At 43.0% G+C, this 15,143-nt stretch overlaps 1 protein-coding gene and 1 non-coding gene across 2 annotated transcripts in view; both read right to left on the bottom strand.

The window, feature by feature from the left end:
- Nucleotides 1-6,423: 6,423 nt before the first annotated feature.
- The window catches only part of SNRNP40 (small nuclear ribonucleoprotein U5 subunit 40), a 40,181-nt gene continuing 31,461 nt past the window's right edge, over nucleotides 6,424-15,143 (bottom strand). The window contains exons 7-10 of the mRNA XM_072827389.1: nucleotides 13,573-13,655; nucleotides 12,215-12,276; nucleotides 7,679-7,782; nucleotides 6,424-6,940 (exon numbers count right to left, since the gene is read on the bottom strand). Coding sequence (XP_072683490.1) covers nucleotides 6,891-6,940; nucleotides 7,679-7,782; nucleotides 12,215-12,276; nucleotides 13,573-13,655 — 299 coding nt within the window. The 3' untranslated portion in view covers nucleotides 6,424-6,890. The remainder of the gene's footprint in view (nucleotides 6,941-7,678; nucleotides 7,783-12,214; nucleotides 12,277-13,572; nucleotides 13,656-15,143) is intronic.
- On the bottom strand, nucleotides 14,420-14,526 carry LOC140634576 (U6 spliceosomal RNA). The gene has a single exon (XR_012032002.1). It is a non-coding gene; the product is annotated as a U6 spliceosomal RNA (small nuclear RNA).

The raw sequence follows: 15,143 nt of genomic DNA, 5'->3' as shown, positions 1-15,143 counted from the left end.
CAGGTGTGGTCGTCCTCCTGTGCCAGGTAGGCAGAAATCTCAGCTGGCTGGCTTGCTTTCTTTCTTTCTTTTCTTTCTTTCTTTCTTTCTTTCTTTCTTTCTTTCTTTCTTTCTTTCTTTCTTCCTTCCTTCCTTCCTTTCTTTTTCTTTCTTTCGTTTTATTTATTTATTCATGAGAGACACAGAGACAGAGGCAGAGACACAGGCAGAGGGAGAAGCAGGCCCCATGCAGGAAGCCCGATACAGGACTCGATCCCGGGTCCCCAGGATCACGCCCTGAGCTGAAGGCAGACACTTAACCGCTGAGCCACCCAGGCATCCCGCTGGCTCCCTTTCTACAGAAGGAGCCCAGAGCTGCCACCCTAGCTTTCAAGACCCTTTGCAATCTGGCTCCATGCTTCCCCAGGCTCCTCTTCATCTCCCTGCCACTCCCCCAACATGCTGTTTCTACCCGGTGCCGCGTGTCATTTTTGAACACAACCGATTTGGTGATCTGTTTTTCCCACTACCTAGGCTGTGCCTCCCCGCTCCCCGCTCTCTCTCTCCTCCCCCACGTTCTGATCCTCAGTAAAACTTCCTCTAATTCCTCAGGCACTGCATCCTAGGTTGTAGGTACCCCTCTGACAGGACAGATAAGATTCTTTTTTTTTAAAGATTTTATTTATTTATGAGAGACACAGAGAGAGGGAGGCAGAGGGAGAAGCAGGCTCCGTGCAGGGAGCCTGATGCGAGACTCAATGCAGGACTCGATCCCGGGACTCCAGGATCACGTCCTGGGCCCAAGGCAGGGGGCCAAACCGCTGAGCCACCCAGGGATCCCGACAGATTAGATTCTAATTGAGTTACTTATTTGTATCTGTTCCCAAAACAAGTACATGAGATGACACAAAGCAGATATATGTGGTACCTTTTCCTGGAGTGTCAATTTTACTTGGTGTGCTCAGTCATTTAAAACATTTATTAATGTAAAACAAGCACAGCTACATTATGAAGCAGCACGCAAAAACACATACATATAAATAGTTTCACTAGGGAAAAGGTGGGGGGAACTGCTCTGAGTTGAGATACTAGAGAGGGACGGAATAGCCAGGTACCTGAAACCTGATGGCTTCCAGATTGAAAAAATAAGTATCAAAGACATTTTTTTTTTTTTTAAGATTCAACTTATTCATTCATGAGAGACACACAGAGAGAGAGGCAGAGACACAGGCAGAGGGGGAAACAGGCTCCATGCAGGGAACCCGACGCGGAACTCGATCCCGGGTCTCCAGGATCATGCCCTGGGCTGAAAGCGGCGCTAAACCACTGAGCCACCGGGGCTGCCCATCAAAGACATTTTTGATATGGAAGCAATTTTAATACGATTGTTAGATGGTATTATGAAATTGCTGCTAATTTTTGTAGGTTTGGTAATGTTACTGTGGTTATGGGAAAATATGCTGAGGAGAGTCCCAAAAATTAGGGAATATTGGGAGTGAAGAATTATGATGTCTCTTATTCTCAGTCATCATTGAAAGTTGTGTATATGTGTGTGTGACAGAGATAGAGATTACTGAATTATTGAATCTGGGTGGGGTATATATTCACTATATTAATCTTTCAATTTTTTTTTAAGATTTTATTTATTTATTCATGAGAGAGACAGAGAGAAAGAGAGACAGAGACACTGGCAGAGGCAAAAGCAGGCTCCATGCAGGAAGCCTACGTGGGACTTGATCCCAGGACTCCAGGATCAGGCCCTGGGCTGAAGGCAGGGCCAAACTGCTGAGCCACCCGGGCTGCCCTAATCTTTAAATTTTTGTTTGAAATGGGGGAGGGTTTTACATTTTAGATTCAAGGTATAATTTCAAAGTTATTAATTTCAAGTCTCTCCTTCTGCCCCAGTTCATTCTCCTCTGGCATTGAGGACACTTAAGGGGAAAACTATGACAGACCCTGGCTTTTGTTTTTCTCCCCACCATTTTGCCCTGTCATTTCTGTATTCTTAGAACCCAGCACAGCACCTGTCACAGAGAGGTGTTAAATAACTCCCTCCTGAGTAAGACCCGACTTAATAATATGCACGTGATCTTGGGAAATCAGTACTTTCTCTGTTTCCTCTCCTGTAAACTGAGGTTGGACAGAAGGAGCACCTGGAAGGCCCTTTCTTCCTCTAGCACCTTTGGATGCTGTCCCTGGGGTTCCAAAGGGAAGCCACAGGTCTTTTTTTCTAAGCAAAGCCCCAAAGTCGTCAGGCAGAGACGATCACAGTGGATCCACCTCTACTCTCTGGCTAAGATCTGAAGTTTTAGCTCAGCCACGGACTTGGGAGAAGTGAGTGTAAGCTCACACAGACCACGAGTCGGAGCAGAAGTTCCCTGGAGAGCCAAGGGGTGGCAAGGGAAGTCAATTTGGCTTTATGCTGCCCTTCTGGCTATTGCTGTAGCCATGGCTAATGCTAATGTCCTTAACCTTGATTTCATATTGCAATCACCAGGAAGCTTTAAAAAATGTTCATGGTCATTCCGGAGATTCTGCTTTAACTGGCCTGGGCTATGATCTAAGCATCTGGAGTTTTAAAGACTCCCCAGCTGATTTTAATGTGCATTCAAGGTTAAAAGCTACTGAGGCTACACTGTGGTGATGGGATAAGAGCTCCAGCTAGGTTTACATCCTGGCTTTCCTACTTACTAGCTAGTTAATCTTGGGTGTTGCTTCTTTTTGAAACTGTTGCCCTTTTTGTGACAATCAAATGAGATAATGCATGTACAGCACGGAGCCAGAAAGAACGCTAAATAAATACTTAGGGGTAGCTATTAATGAGTAAACAGGAGAAGCCTCTGTGGCTCCCCTAGGAATGATTAGGACTCTGAGTCCTTGGAGCCATGGTTTGCTAGCTTGCATCAGAATCACTTGCAGGGCTTGTGAAAACAAATTGCTGAAGACTTCCTTCCCCCTAAATTTCTGGTTCAGTAGGTCTCAGTTGGGGCTCTGGAATGTGCATTTCTAGCATGTTCTCAGGTGCTGCTGCTGTTCTCAGGTGCTGCATGTTCTCAAGTCCCAGAGTACACTTGGAGAATCACTGTTCTGGCGCAGGGTTTCTCAAGAGCATCACTGACATTTCAGAGCACCTAATTCTTTGAGCAATAGGTTGAGGTTTCCTAAAGTGCATTCAGCCAAATAGTTTCCCCAGTTAGGCACATTGGGGCATGAAGATCCCATGCTCAGATGTTTGGGGGAAGCTGGGTTAAAGTGAAACCTGGAAGATGGGTGTCCGAGGCAAATGAGGAAAAAAAGTTGAAGCCTAGAAGAAAGGAAGAGTTTGGGATAGCTTAGGGCTTGATGCAGAGGGGGTGGGTCTGGGGTCCTGAGACAGTTGACCAGAGGGCAGACTCACAGCTCAGACTTGGCTTCATTTAGTCCCACAGGAATAGGAGCTATCTGTTAAGTCTGGCCCCTCCGTTTGTCCTGGAACACAGCTCTCAATCCCTAGTGTCTTGGAAGGAGCAATTCTCTCCTAACCCAAATGGCCTAATGGCCTTTCCCTACTACCTACAACCTCAAATTGCTCAGCACGCACTCGTGTGTGCTCTCAACACACTTCAGTTTCCCGAGATATCAACAAGCAGCAGACTCCAGGTCTATCAGCGAGAAACAAATAACTGGAGTTCTGCTGTTAAAGAAGCAACTCTGGTAAGATTCCTGACTTGTCCAAATCCACCTCCCTCAGAGCTTAGCCCACAAAACTCAACCACCCAGCGGAAAAAAAGATTTGGCTCTTTAAGTGCCAATGGTATTAAGTGCTAGAGACTGTGGAAGTCATAAAGGGAAATTAACTGAGAACCAGAGATGCCATTACTCATTCGGGAGCAATCTATCTCTCCCAAAGTGAGAATACAATTTGCACCCTCTGGGGATGTTTTATACTCAAATCTTTATTCCCCAAGCTAGGGCCACTATTCCCTTCAAATTCTAAGTGGTGCTGCTATTTCCTGCTAATGGCTTCTCTCCAGCCTTTGAAGAACGCACTTGGGAGGAGCCAAGAGGCTGAGGTTAGAGGAAAGCCCTTACAGTTTCCAGGGCCTTGGTTCCTCCCAATCACAGCCAACTTCTCAAGGGATTGGTAGGCTTTGAAAGTGCAGGATTAAGGTTCAAGCCTTGTTCTCCCCCAAGCCAAGAGATGAGGATGGGTGGAGGGGCCTGGCACTTAAGAGGGATCAGGGAGTAAGTGATGGTGCTAGAGGTATGAAGAGTAGCTTGCAAACTACTTTAGGTCAAATCTGTCCTGGTTAAAGGCATAACTTTCTATAGAATTACTGCTCATGCCTGAAATCTGAGTCACCATTCCCTTTGAAGATCCCACTATATTTTGTGTTTTAAAGTCTGAGCAGTCCTGCAGCAAAGAAACAGGTTTCACTTTTTTTTAAAGATTTATTTATTTATTTATTTATTTATCCATTTATGATAGACATAGAGCGAGGCAGAGACACAGGCAGAGGGAGAAGCAGGCTCCATGCCGGGAGCCCGATGCGGGACTCGGTCCCGGTTCTCCAGGATCACACCCTGGGCCAAAGGCAGGCGCCAAACCGCTGAGCCACCCAGGGATCCCCAACAGGTTTCACTTTAACTCAGCTTCCCCCAAACTTATCTGAGCATGGGATCTTCATGCCCCAATGTGCCTAACTGGGGAAACTGGCTGAATGCATTTTAGGAAACCTCAACCTATAGGATCTAGTACATGAAGGACAAACACTCCAGGATTTGGCTCCAGCTTAACTCTGCAACTTTCCTGTCCCCATCTCTGACCAAGCTGAAATTCCCTTGGTTCAGGAAAGGCGCTCAACTTTAAAGCTCGTGCCTGTAGTTTCTTGGAATGCACATGTTCTTTGTCTACCTGGCAACACCCTTACTCATTCCCTAAGTCAACTTCCTTAACTCTGGCAGGTACAAGAAATTACTGTTTCCAGTGCATTTTATTCAAATTTCATTCACTGTATTAAAAGTAATTGCTTTGACAGCTTTACCATCCTGTTGGTTCCTTCATTAATGACTTAAATGAATCTTGGGTGTGTGCTCACTTAAAAACTATCCTCTCTTACAATTTTTTTAAAAAGATTTTTTATTCATTTATTGGAGACAGAGAGAGAGAGAGAGAGAGAGAGGCAGAGACACAGGCAGAAGGAGAAGCAGGCTCCATGCAGGGAGCCTGACGTAGGACTTGATCCCGGGTTTCCAGGATCACACCCTGGGCTGAAGGCAGCGCTAAACCGCTGAGCCACCCAGGCTGCCCTGTCTCTTACAATTTGAGGTAAATAGGTGACTTGGGTTTGGGAGCTAAATGTATAAAATGAAACATGTTCCAAATAGGCTGCAGGTGTGAAGACCTCCGTGTTGAAACAGGAGGTTTAGAAAGACACACACCTCTCCTATGCCAGATGGGATTCATCAGTGCCAGTCTGTGTGCTGGGTGCAGTCATCCAATGATCCAAAGAGATAATAACCTGTTTTGAGGAACTAACAGCATTTCTTAATGTCCCTGTCTGTTTAAGAAAGACAGACAAGGAAGCAGAAGCACAAAAAAGTCTCAGAGGATGTCATGGTCCAGTTACACAACTTGCTCCTATTCCTTTCAAGCTGACTTTTTTTTTTTTTTTTAAGATTTATTTATTTACTTATTTATGATAGACATAGAGAAAGAGAGAGGCAGAGACACAGGAGGGGGGAGAAGCAGGCTCCATCCTGGGACTCCAGGATCGCGCCCTGGGCCAAAGGCAGGCGCTAAACCGCTGAGCCACCCAGGGATCCCCTCAAGCTGACTTTTTTTTTTTTTTAAGATTTTATTTATTTATTTATTTATGAGAGACAGAGAGAGAGGCAGAGACACAGGCAGAGGGAGAAGCAGGCTCCCTGCAGGACTCGATCCCGGGTCTCCAGGATTACACCCTGGGCTGAAGGCAGGCGCTAAACCGCTGAGCCACCGGGCCTGCCCCCCTCAAGCTGACTTTGATGCAGCATTCCAGCTAGCCACTCCTACTGGCTGAGGCAGCCCCCAGTCTAATGCCCATTTTAAGGACCTTGACTAATAGGGACTGCTGCTCAGAAAGGTGCTTTTGGCAGGAGGCAGAATAGAAACAGACCTTATTTATTAAAGATCATGTCAAAGTATACAAAAACTGGGTTCTTTTAGACTTGATCACCACTTGACTGGTATGTCTCTAGCAGGAGAGAAATCATTTATTATGGATAATTATTCTCTGGGAATTATTTACTCTGGGAGTAAATCTAAAAAGATGAGAAGGGGGGAAAAAAAGCCCCTAAACATCCCTGTAAAATAGTATCTTGGAAATTTAAATGGAATGCATCCCCCCAGCCACATCATATCCAGGTCAGATTTATAGCGATCAAGCTTCAAAGAAAAGACACAATAAATCCAATCCACATGGCTCTTGTAAAAAGGCATCTATTTGGTTTTTAATACAAAATGACTCAGAGAAACACAGAAAGAAAAATATCATACAAGCCAGTTATTGAATTAAAAAAAAAATCCCCAATGAACAAATTTCAGTGACATTCCCTGTCTTTGGCTTGTATTAGGAAACAAGAAACTACAAACCAACCTGTGTCTGTCTCTTTGAAGAAATCTTACTTAAAAAAAAAAGAGGAAAAAATCCCAAACAGTTCCTGAAATCTGGCTGGTGGTTTTAGAGGCCACTGTCAGCTTGTCTTAATCATCCTGGTGGAAGGGGTACCAGTGGTTGCTGGAACATGGCCACCTCCTCCTTGCTTTTTCCTAGGAATGGTCTTCATCTGAAGGGAGGCTGCTAGCCTGGGCACTGCTGGATGCCACTTATGACGCCTGAGGTCTCAGGGGTCAAGCAGCCGTTGGGGCGGGTGTCTTCCATTCCGTATCTTCACTGAATCTCCCCCATATACAGTCTCTTGTCACTGGATGCTGAGAGAACTGAGGTGAAGAGAATGAAGAAGATAACTGGAACTAATGAAGGCTCAAGGAGACTTGGTGCTCAAGGGCTCTTGTGTCAAGAGCCAATTTTGGTATAAAAGAGCAATTGGATTTAGCTTAAATTCCCCTCCTCTTCAACACCACTCACAGGAAACTGTAGCCTGGCTTTTCAATCCAAGTCCTCTTGAAACCACAAGGGTGGACTGTGTTATGGAAAATGCATTATCAGGGTCCAAACCCTGATGTCCCACATCAGCCAAACCCCATAAAGAAGACCTTCTCAGCCATTCTAGGGAAGAATCGATGTCTGTGCCAGTCATTTTGTAAATGTGTTTTTGCTTGTTATAGTTAGCCCTGGAGAAAGTCATACTTTCTTCTTAAATTCAAGGCCCACTGTTTAATTAGCTAGCTAGCCAATAAATATCAAGTTGCAATTTATAGCTGAATATTAGAAAATATCATCTTTTAAAAATCCAAATACATCACTGAAACACAGACTTGAAACAAGTAAACTTAAGAGAACTAGAAACAGATTAACCAGTCTCCCTTTGAGATTAAGAAAATGGAACATGCTCTTCCTGTCACCATTTAAAACTATGGTGAGACAATCAAGGGACAGCCATAAAGACTACCTGGAAATTCACATATGACAGATATCCACCTCTGCCTTTCTATTTTCAGGGGCCCTTTAGGGAGATTCCCACAGTTTCCCTTTCCCCAAAGTCAGGACAGACTTACTGATTGGTTCATCAGGGTGGAAAGCCACTTCATTGATGGAGCCAGCATGTCCAGGCAGCTTATACAAAATCCTCCGGCTTGTGGTATCCCACACATACACAAACCTGCAAGGTATCATGAGGAGCAATGCTAAAGCTTCCTAGAGCTGAGAGTAGGGTAGAGGCATGGCTTTTTAAGAGAAATGGAAGCAGAGATTTATTTATTTACTCCATATTTACTGAACTGTGTTCTGATGTTTAGAAACTAGAAATATAGATTCTGAATAAGGGATGGATCCTGCCCTTGAGTAACTGAATAGAGATACAGGAATAAACTATAAGCATTACTGGTATTTTATTTATTTTTAAGATTTTATTTATTTATTCATGAGAGACACAGAAACATAGGCAGAGGGAGAAGCAGGCTCCATGCAGGGAGCCCAACGTGGGACTCGATCCCGGGTCTCCAAGGCTCACACCCTGGGCCAAAGGTTGTGCCAAACCGCTGAGCCACCCGGGCTGCCCGCATTACTGGTTTTTATTTTATTTTATTTATTTTATTTTATTTTATTTTATTTTGTTTATTTTATTTTATTATTTTATTTTATTTATTTTAATTTATTTTATTTATTTATTTTATTTCAATTTATTCATTTATTTAATTTATTTTATTTAATTTATTTAATTTAATTAATTTATTTTTATTTTATTTTATTATTATTTTTTTTATTACTGGTATTTTAAACATAAGTTTTTGGAATAGGAAAGAACATGGAGAAGAAAGATAGTTTTTCCTATGGTCCCCACACAGAAATCTTCAAAGAATGCCTGATATTCATCTAGGATATCTTATAGGAGGTTGGGAGCCTAGGGTTGCAGATTCACTTGAGCTGCTCAGTTTTGCATTCAAATCACAGAGCCCAGAGAAGGGACAGAAAATTCTGTGCGATAACACAACCCAAATATATATACTTGACTCAATCTGGCACTGAATTCATGGGAATCCCATGACCAGACCAGCTAGTCTAAATTCATTTTACAGATAAGAAAACTAAGGTACAGTAACTCTTCGAAGGTGACACAGTTCATCACTGACTCAGTGGCAGAACTAAGGTGAAAACTCAATATATTCCAGTATTTTCCTTTCTCTTACCACCCTCCAACATCTTCTATTTCCCATCACTCCTCAGAAGTTCTTTTGACCTTTAACCTTGCTTGGATCATTTTGGGCTGAAGAGTAAAATAAAGAGACATGATCTTCATATGACCATGCAAAAATAATCTGTTGGTAAATTTAAAAGGCTGGTGGTTTTCAAACAGGTTATAAACATTATTTACATATTTGTTTTGTTTAGTCAACACCTAAAAGGGTACAGTCACCAGTACTTGTTTATAAAATGCCTAGTGCTGGGCAGCCCCAGTGGCTCAGCGGTTTAGCACCGCCTTCAGCCCGGAGCGTGGTCCTGGAGACCTGGAATTGAGTCCCACGTTGGGCTCCCTGCATGGAGCCTGCTTCTCCCTCTCCTCTGCCTGTGTCTCTGCCTCTCTTTCTTTCTGTGTCTCTCATGAATAAATGGATAAAATCTTAAAAAGAAAAAAATGCCTAGTGTTGATGTGACATTACATTTTTGGTCTAAAATACAACTAAATGTGAGCTTCTTATTTGCACTGTTTAGCTCTCAAGGACTAGGCTCCATAGGAACTAAATAAAAGTTCCAAGCAAGATGGAAGGAAAGCAGGAAGCCCATCTGCCTCCAGACTCTTTGGTTCTGATGTTCATATTTTCCCTATAGGTGTTTTTTCTTGCTATGCACAAATAACGCCCTCATGAACCTAGCCCAGGATGATATGGTACAGTAACAAAGTCTATGAGCTCAGGAGTCCGAAAGACTTGAGCTCAAGTCTCATGCACCCATTTACTCACTAAGAAATCTCAGACAAGTAACTTCTTTAAGCTCCTCTTTCCTTAGTTGTGATGATAGGAGACCACACTGATCCCATAGCTTGGTTGAGACAAATGAGATGATACATGCAAAGCAATTGGCATGCAGGACAACAGCTGTTATCATGACGGATACATTCATCATCACAACAGAAGAACATGAAGACAACAGGCTGACTAACGTACTCATGGCAGACAGACTAGTCTTCCCATAGTCCTGGACAGGAACTGTTGAAGGGTTTTGATTTTGAACATGAGGAGGGACGTGATTTGCAAGAAGAGAGGGGGAAACTTGCCAAATCCAGGACAAGCTGAAAAGCAGTTTTCTGAGGATACACTTCCCAGGCACATAAAAGCCAGCAGAACCCCAGATCTCCAAGGGTTTACTTGAAGGCCTCACTCTCCATGGCTGCCAATTAGATGCTAAATTTAGAGGGGTTCCTTGTCCTCCCCTTGCTTTGGCACGGCCACATTGGGCAGGAACCGGGTTCCTTACATAACAGAGCTGCTTGCTCACTTGGGGCTAACTGGCGAGGTAGCCTGAGATGTGGCCAACTCCAGTAGGGAGCCACGCAGGCTGTGCCCAGACCGGAGCCATGTTGTCCATATGTAAGGTTTAGGGGACAGTGGGGAGGGAAAGAGGTAAGAGGACACTGAAAATCAGAAAGGGCCAATGGCAGAAACAAACTGCTCAGAAGAAAAGCTTAGGCAAGTATCATTTCAAAGCTTAACTACATAAAAAAGATATCTCTGCTGAAAATTATGTAAAAACACTTAGAATGGTTCTTCCCCTGTCAAATGCACCTTAGCCTGTGGGCCTGTTTCTTACGGTCTTCCTTAGCAATTGACTACTGAAAATCCCTTAGATTCTCTCTGCAAGGCACCTCTCTACACCACCAGGATGCCACCATGTGGCACCTAGACCCTTTACTCCTAGGAAACAGCCCACTACTTGTCCCTTTATCTCAGCATTCAGATTGCCATAGGAAATTAAAAAAGTGGATTCTGGAATCTTCAGGTGTGTTCGTCATTATTCACAAGCAACACGGTGTGGGAACAGATCAAGGTGAGGCTTCTCTATGGCTGTGCTAGGGCACTTAGTAGAGGAGAAAACTCTGGAATATGCTGAGAGCCCAAGCTAGCCCAGGAAAGGCTTTATGTTTATAAGATGGTGCCTGTTTTAGAAGGGTAGTAGGAAAATCTTTAAACAGATAGAAAGATGGGGTTAAGTTAAAAAGGGTTTAGACAGCTTCCAATGGAAGCTAGAGTCTGCTATCAGAGGGCCTTATCACTCTTTACCGTTCTGTACCTGTGGCCCAACAGCCTGGGCATGGACACCCGCATCCCCACCTCTGACTCTCTCCCAAGGATGGGTCACCACATATACCAAATGCAGCATTCTGACACAAGAATTCTCCCTCTTCTCTTTCTAATTCATCACCAAATGGCTGAGCCAGTCTAAACTGACAGCTAAGGAAGTCTCATAGTCTCTGAATTCCGCCCAGGGTCAGAAAATACTTGGCTCACATGCTGACACAACCTGCATCTAGCAATCATGGGACCTTTTTCTGTTTTTTCTTTTTTCTTTTTTTTTTTTTTTTACAGATTTTACTTATTTATTCATGAGAGACACAGAGAGAGAGGCAGAGACACAGGCAGAGGGAGAAGCAGGCCCCATGCAGGAAGCCCGATGCAGGACTCAATCCCGGGTCCCCAGGATCACACCCCGGGCCGAAGGCAGGTGCCAAACCACTGAGCCACCCAGGCATCCCCCACAACACCTTTCCTATTGTACCCACACCCCACTCTGAATCCTCAAAACAGACAGCCATTATGTATAGCTGAGTTGACACGCTAGATGTGACTGAGATGTGACTGATGTCCTCCAGCTAGGAATTCATTCATATAATATTCACTAAGTGCTTAGAATAGGTCAAATACCACCCCGGGTTCAGAGATGACTAAGACTCATCCTCTGACCCCTGGGAGCAAATAATTTAGTGAGGTGCCCCACTCTGTTTGTCTTACTGTAAGATGTAATGAATGCTGATAAAGGTTAGATGTATAAGGTATGATGACAGGGTAGAGTAGAGAGTGATTAGTGCTAGGGAAAGGGAGAGGGCCAGGCAAAGTTTATAGACAGAACAGAGATGATTTCTAAAAAGATAGAGAAGTCTAGAGAATAGAGAAGAGGGGATAGGAGAGAGAAGCCTGGAGGCACAAGGGGTGTAGGAAGAGGGAAAGTTGCATGTGAGAGAAGCACTGTGGCGATGGTTGGGGAGGTGAGTACACGACACATATTGGAATGAAGCACAGCAGAAGAATCTGATGAGGGAAACTGGAACCAGACTAGGAGTCTAGATTTTACTTTGATGGCAAAGGGAATCCAACAGAAGTGAGTAAAGTGTTTACTCTCCAGGTCAAAAACATATCCGCAGAGTAGAAATGATGTGCTTGTCTGACATGATCTGTAGGCCCCTCACATTGCACACAGCTTCCTCTCTAAGGACAGCTTTAAGTGTCTGCTCCAGCTTGGTATCTGCAGTTAATGGATTACACACGACAAGGTACCTGCAGAACTCCATCATTCTTTACCTCATACCCGGTAATCCTTACCTGTCAGCTGAACCAGCTGCTATCTTGCTTCCATCAGGTGACCAAGAACATCTCAGAAGATTCTATAAAGATGAATAAGCAGTAATTCAATGAATACAATAATGTACCAAACCCTTATTAGACTATAAAATCACTGAAAGGAAGACTTTAAATTTCTTTTTTTTTTGAGGGAGGGGGTCCGGGGGAGGGGCCATTTTAAGCAGGCTCCACATCCAGTGCAGGGCCTTTTGTGGGGCTTGATTCTACAACTCTGAGATCATGACCTGAGCTGAAATCAGAAGTCAGCAGCTTAACCCACTGAACCACCCAGGCACCCTGAGACATTAAATTGCAATTATCTTATATTTTTTGTGGCCTAAGATAATATACTGTATTTCATATAACATACAAACCAACTGCAGAAAATGATTAATTTACAGTAAATTAACAGTAGACCTGGCAACAAAATTTTATTTTACCTACAAATGAAGGTTCCCTTTGCTCCATTTATTTTGATCCTCATTAATAATTTTATCTTGAAGGAAAATAAAAATAAAACTGAATTCAATGAAAAATAAGATTTGATTTATAAAGTAAAACTGAATCAAATGGACTTTCAAAATAAAAACATTAGTCTCTATTAACAAATTATCTGGAAGAAAAGCTGCTATCAAGAGGTGAGCTAGGACTTGAGAGTAAAGAAAAAATTTCTCTCAAACTTTGGGCAGTGGCCCTTCCTGAGGAGAGGGATATATTATTCTCAGGGCTCTAAGAGCTGATCACTGGGAAGGTGAGGGGAGCCACTGGGTAACAGCCAGGAAGTCTGGGTCCCATATGAAACACTGACCCAAGAGGGTCAAAGTTTCTAAGTAAGTAAAAGGATAAGAATATCTTGTTGAAGTCAGAAGTCTTAAATTGCAAGGGGGCCCTATCACTACCAACCTATGTGACTGCTTTCTGCACTATGTTTCCATTAATTTTATTTCTGGCAAGAACAGTTTTGATGGAGAATAGTATTAACTGGAATGCAGCCCCTTCTTAGTAAAGCTACTGCCCTCTATCCTTAGACCCCCTCCCCACACCAACAAATTTAGATATAATGGACATAGAACATTGTTTTAGTTTTAGGTGTATAACACAATGATTTGATGTATGTAAATACTAGTCTTAGCATTATCTTAAATATATCTTTGAGTCAAACTGACAGCAAACTTAGTAAACTCTTTTGCCATGCAGAACTCGCAGAGACATAGGCAGAGGGAGAAGCAGGTTCCATGCAGGGAGCCTGACATGGGACTTGATCCTGGGTCTCCAGGATCACACCCTGGGCTGAAAGTGGCGCTAAACTGCTGAGCCACCTGGGCTGCCCCAGAACTCACCTTCTCAAAGTTGTGCACATTTCCTTGAAATATCTTCACACACCTCTCTTTAGGAGCAAATGGCCGGACATCCCAGACCCGCACTACAAACAGAGCAAAACAGTTATGGGCCAGAGGCCTCCTGAGAACCCACCTGAGATCAGTGTCATGTCAATGACAAATGCTATTTTCTGGGTGAAGGAAGGCCAACATGGTATACTATAAGGTACACGGTAAGGCTTTCACACTGCCACCCCCAACAGACATGAAATGCATTAAAATTCCATTAAAAAGGGTCTAAGACCACAGAGGAAACCTGTGGGGGCTGGAAGGGGACATGCCAAATGCATGGCTAGGGGGTCTGCAACAGAAAGTAGCTGGATGTGACATTAATTTCAACAAAACATTTGCAAATGACTCCTCTACCAACCCCAAAAGTCACATCTGACAAAGCTTTACTATGACAACATAAATACCACTGACTACATTCAATCTATAAAATCCAAACTCAGGACTGATTAATTTTGCTCATAGGGATACCTGACAGTCTAAATTTGAGCAAGGTCAAATATATCAAGAGAGCATTATACTAAGAATCAGAAAAGGTGAACTCTGATTCTCATTCTAGCTCTGTTATACATATGGGTAGTATCAGGTAAAAAGTGAGGTTGTGTTTTGGTCTCTTCTATAAAATAAGAATACTACTTTTTTTTTTTTTTTTTTACAAGAGTACTGTAAGTATCAAATAAGAAGATATATGTGACAGGGCTCTAAAAGGGTAGAGGCAATAGACAAAAATAAGGATTTTGTCATTTTATTAAATAGCTATAACAAAAAATTCTTATTACTTTATTTTTTAAAATTAAAAAAAAATATGGAACGCTTCACGAATTTGTGTGTCATCCTTGCGCAGAGGCCATGCTAATGTTCTCTGTATCGTTCCAATTTTAGTATATGTGCTGCCGAAGCGAGCACAAATTCTTATTACTTTAATAGCCATTTAGAGAACCTCATCTTTCCTCACTGTGAACAATACTCGAATTAGTCAATAGTAAACACATCAAAATCAGGATATAAACACACACAGTAAGCAGTGGCTACAGCTGTTGTTAACAAATGCTTTTTCAATAGTGGAATTCAAGTGATGTCATTTTAATTGAGTGTAATAAACATAACAATCCTAGGATTCAGACAGGCATAGAAAGGTGAAGGTAGGTGTGAAAGTTTGCTATTGAGCTGAGAATACAGTTAGAAAGTAAGGATGTTCATTCATTCAAGAACTACTTATTCAGCACCTGCTGAGTGCTAGCACGGTTTTCATTACAAAATGTCAGTAAAAGCATTTCAGTTTCTTTCTTTCTTTTTTTAAAATATTTTATTAATTTATTCATGAGAGACACAGACTGAGAGAGAGAGGCAGAGGCACAGGCAGAGGGAGAGGCAGGCTCCATGCAGGGAGCCTGATGTGGGACTTGATCCCGGGACTCCAGGATCACACCCTGGACGGAAGGCAGGCGCTAAACCGCTGAGCCACCCAGGGATTCCCAGCATTTCAGTTTCTGACAAGCCTTTGAACTTGTATGGGGAGGTGA

This window comes from Canis lupus, chromosome 5 (assembly GCF_048164855.1).
Source record: "Canis lupus baileyi chromosome 5, mCanLup2.hap1, whole genome shotgun sequence".
Classification (NCBI taxonomy): Eukaryota; Metazoa; Chordata; class Mammalia; order Carnivora; family Canidae; genus Canis; species Canis lupus.
The sequence above is the reverse complement of the archived record's forward strand: the minus strand, read 5'-3'. Positions and strand labels throughout refer to the sequence as shown.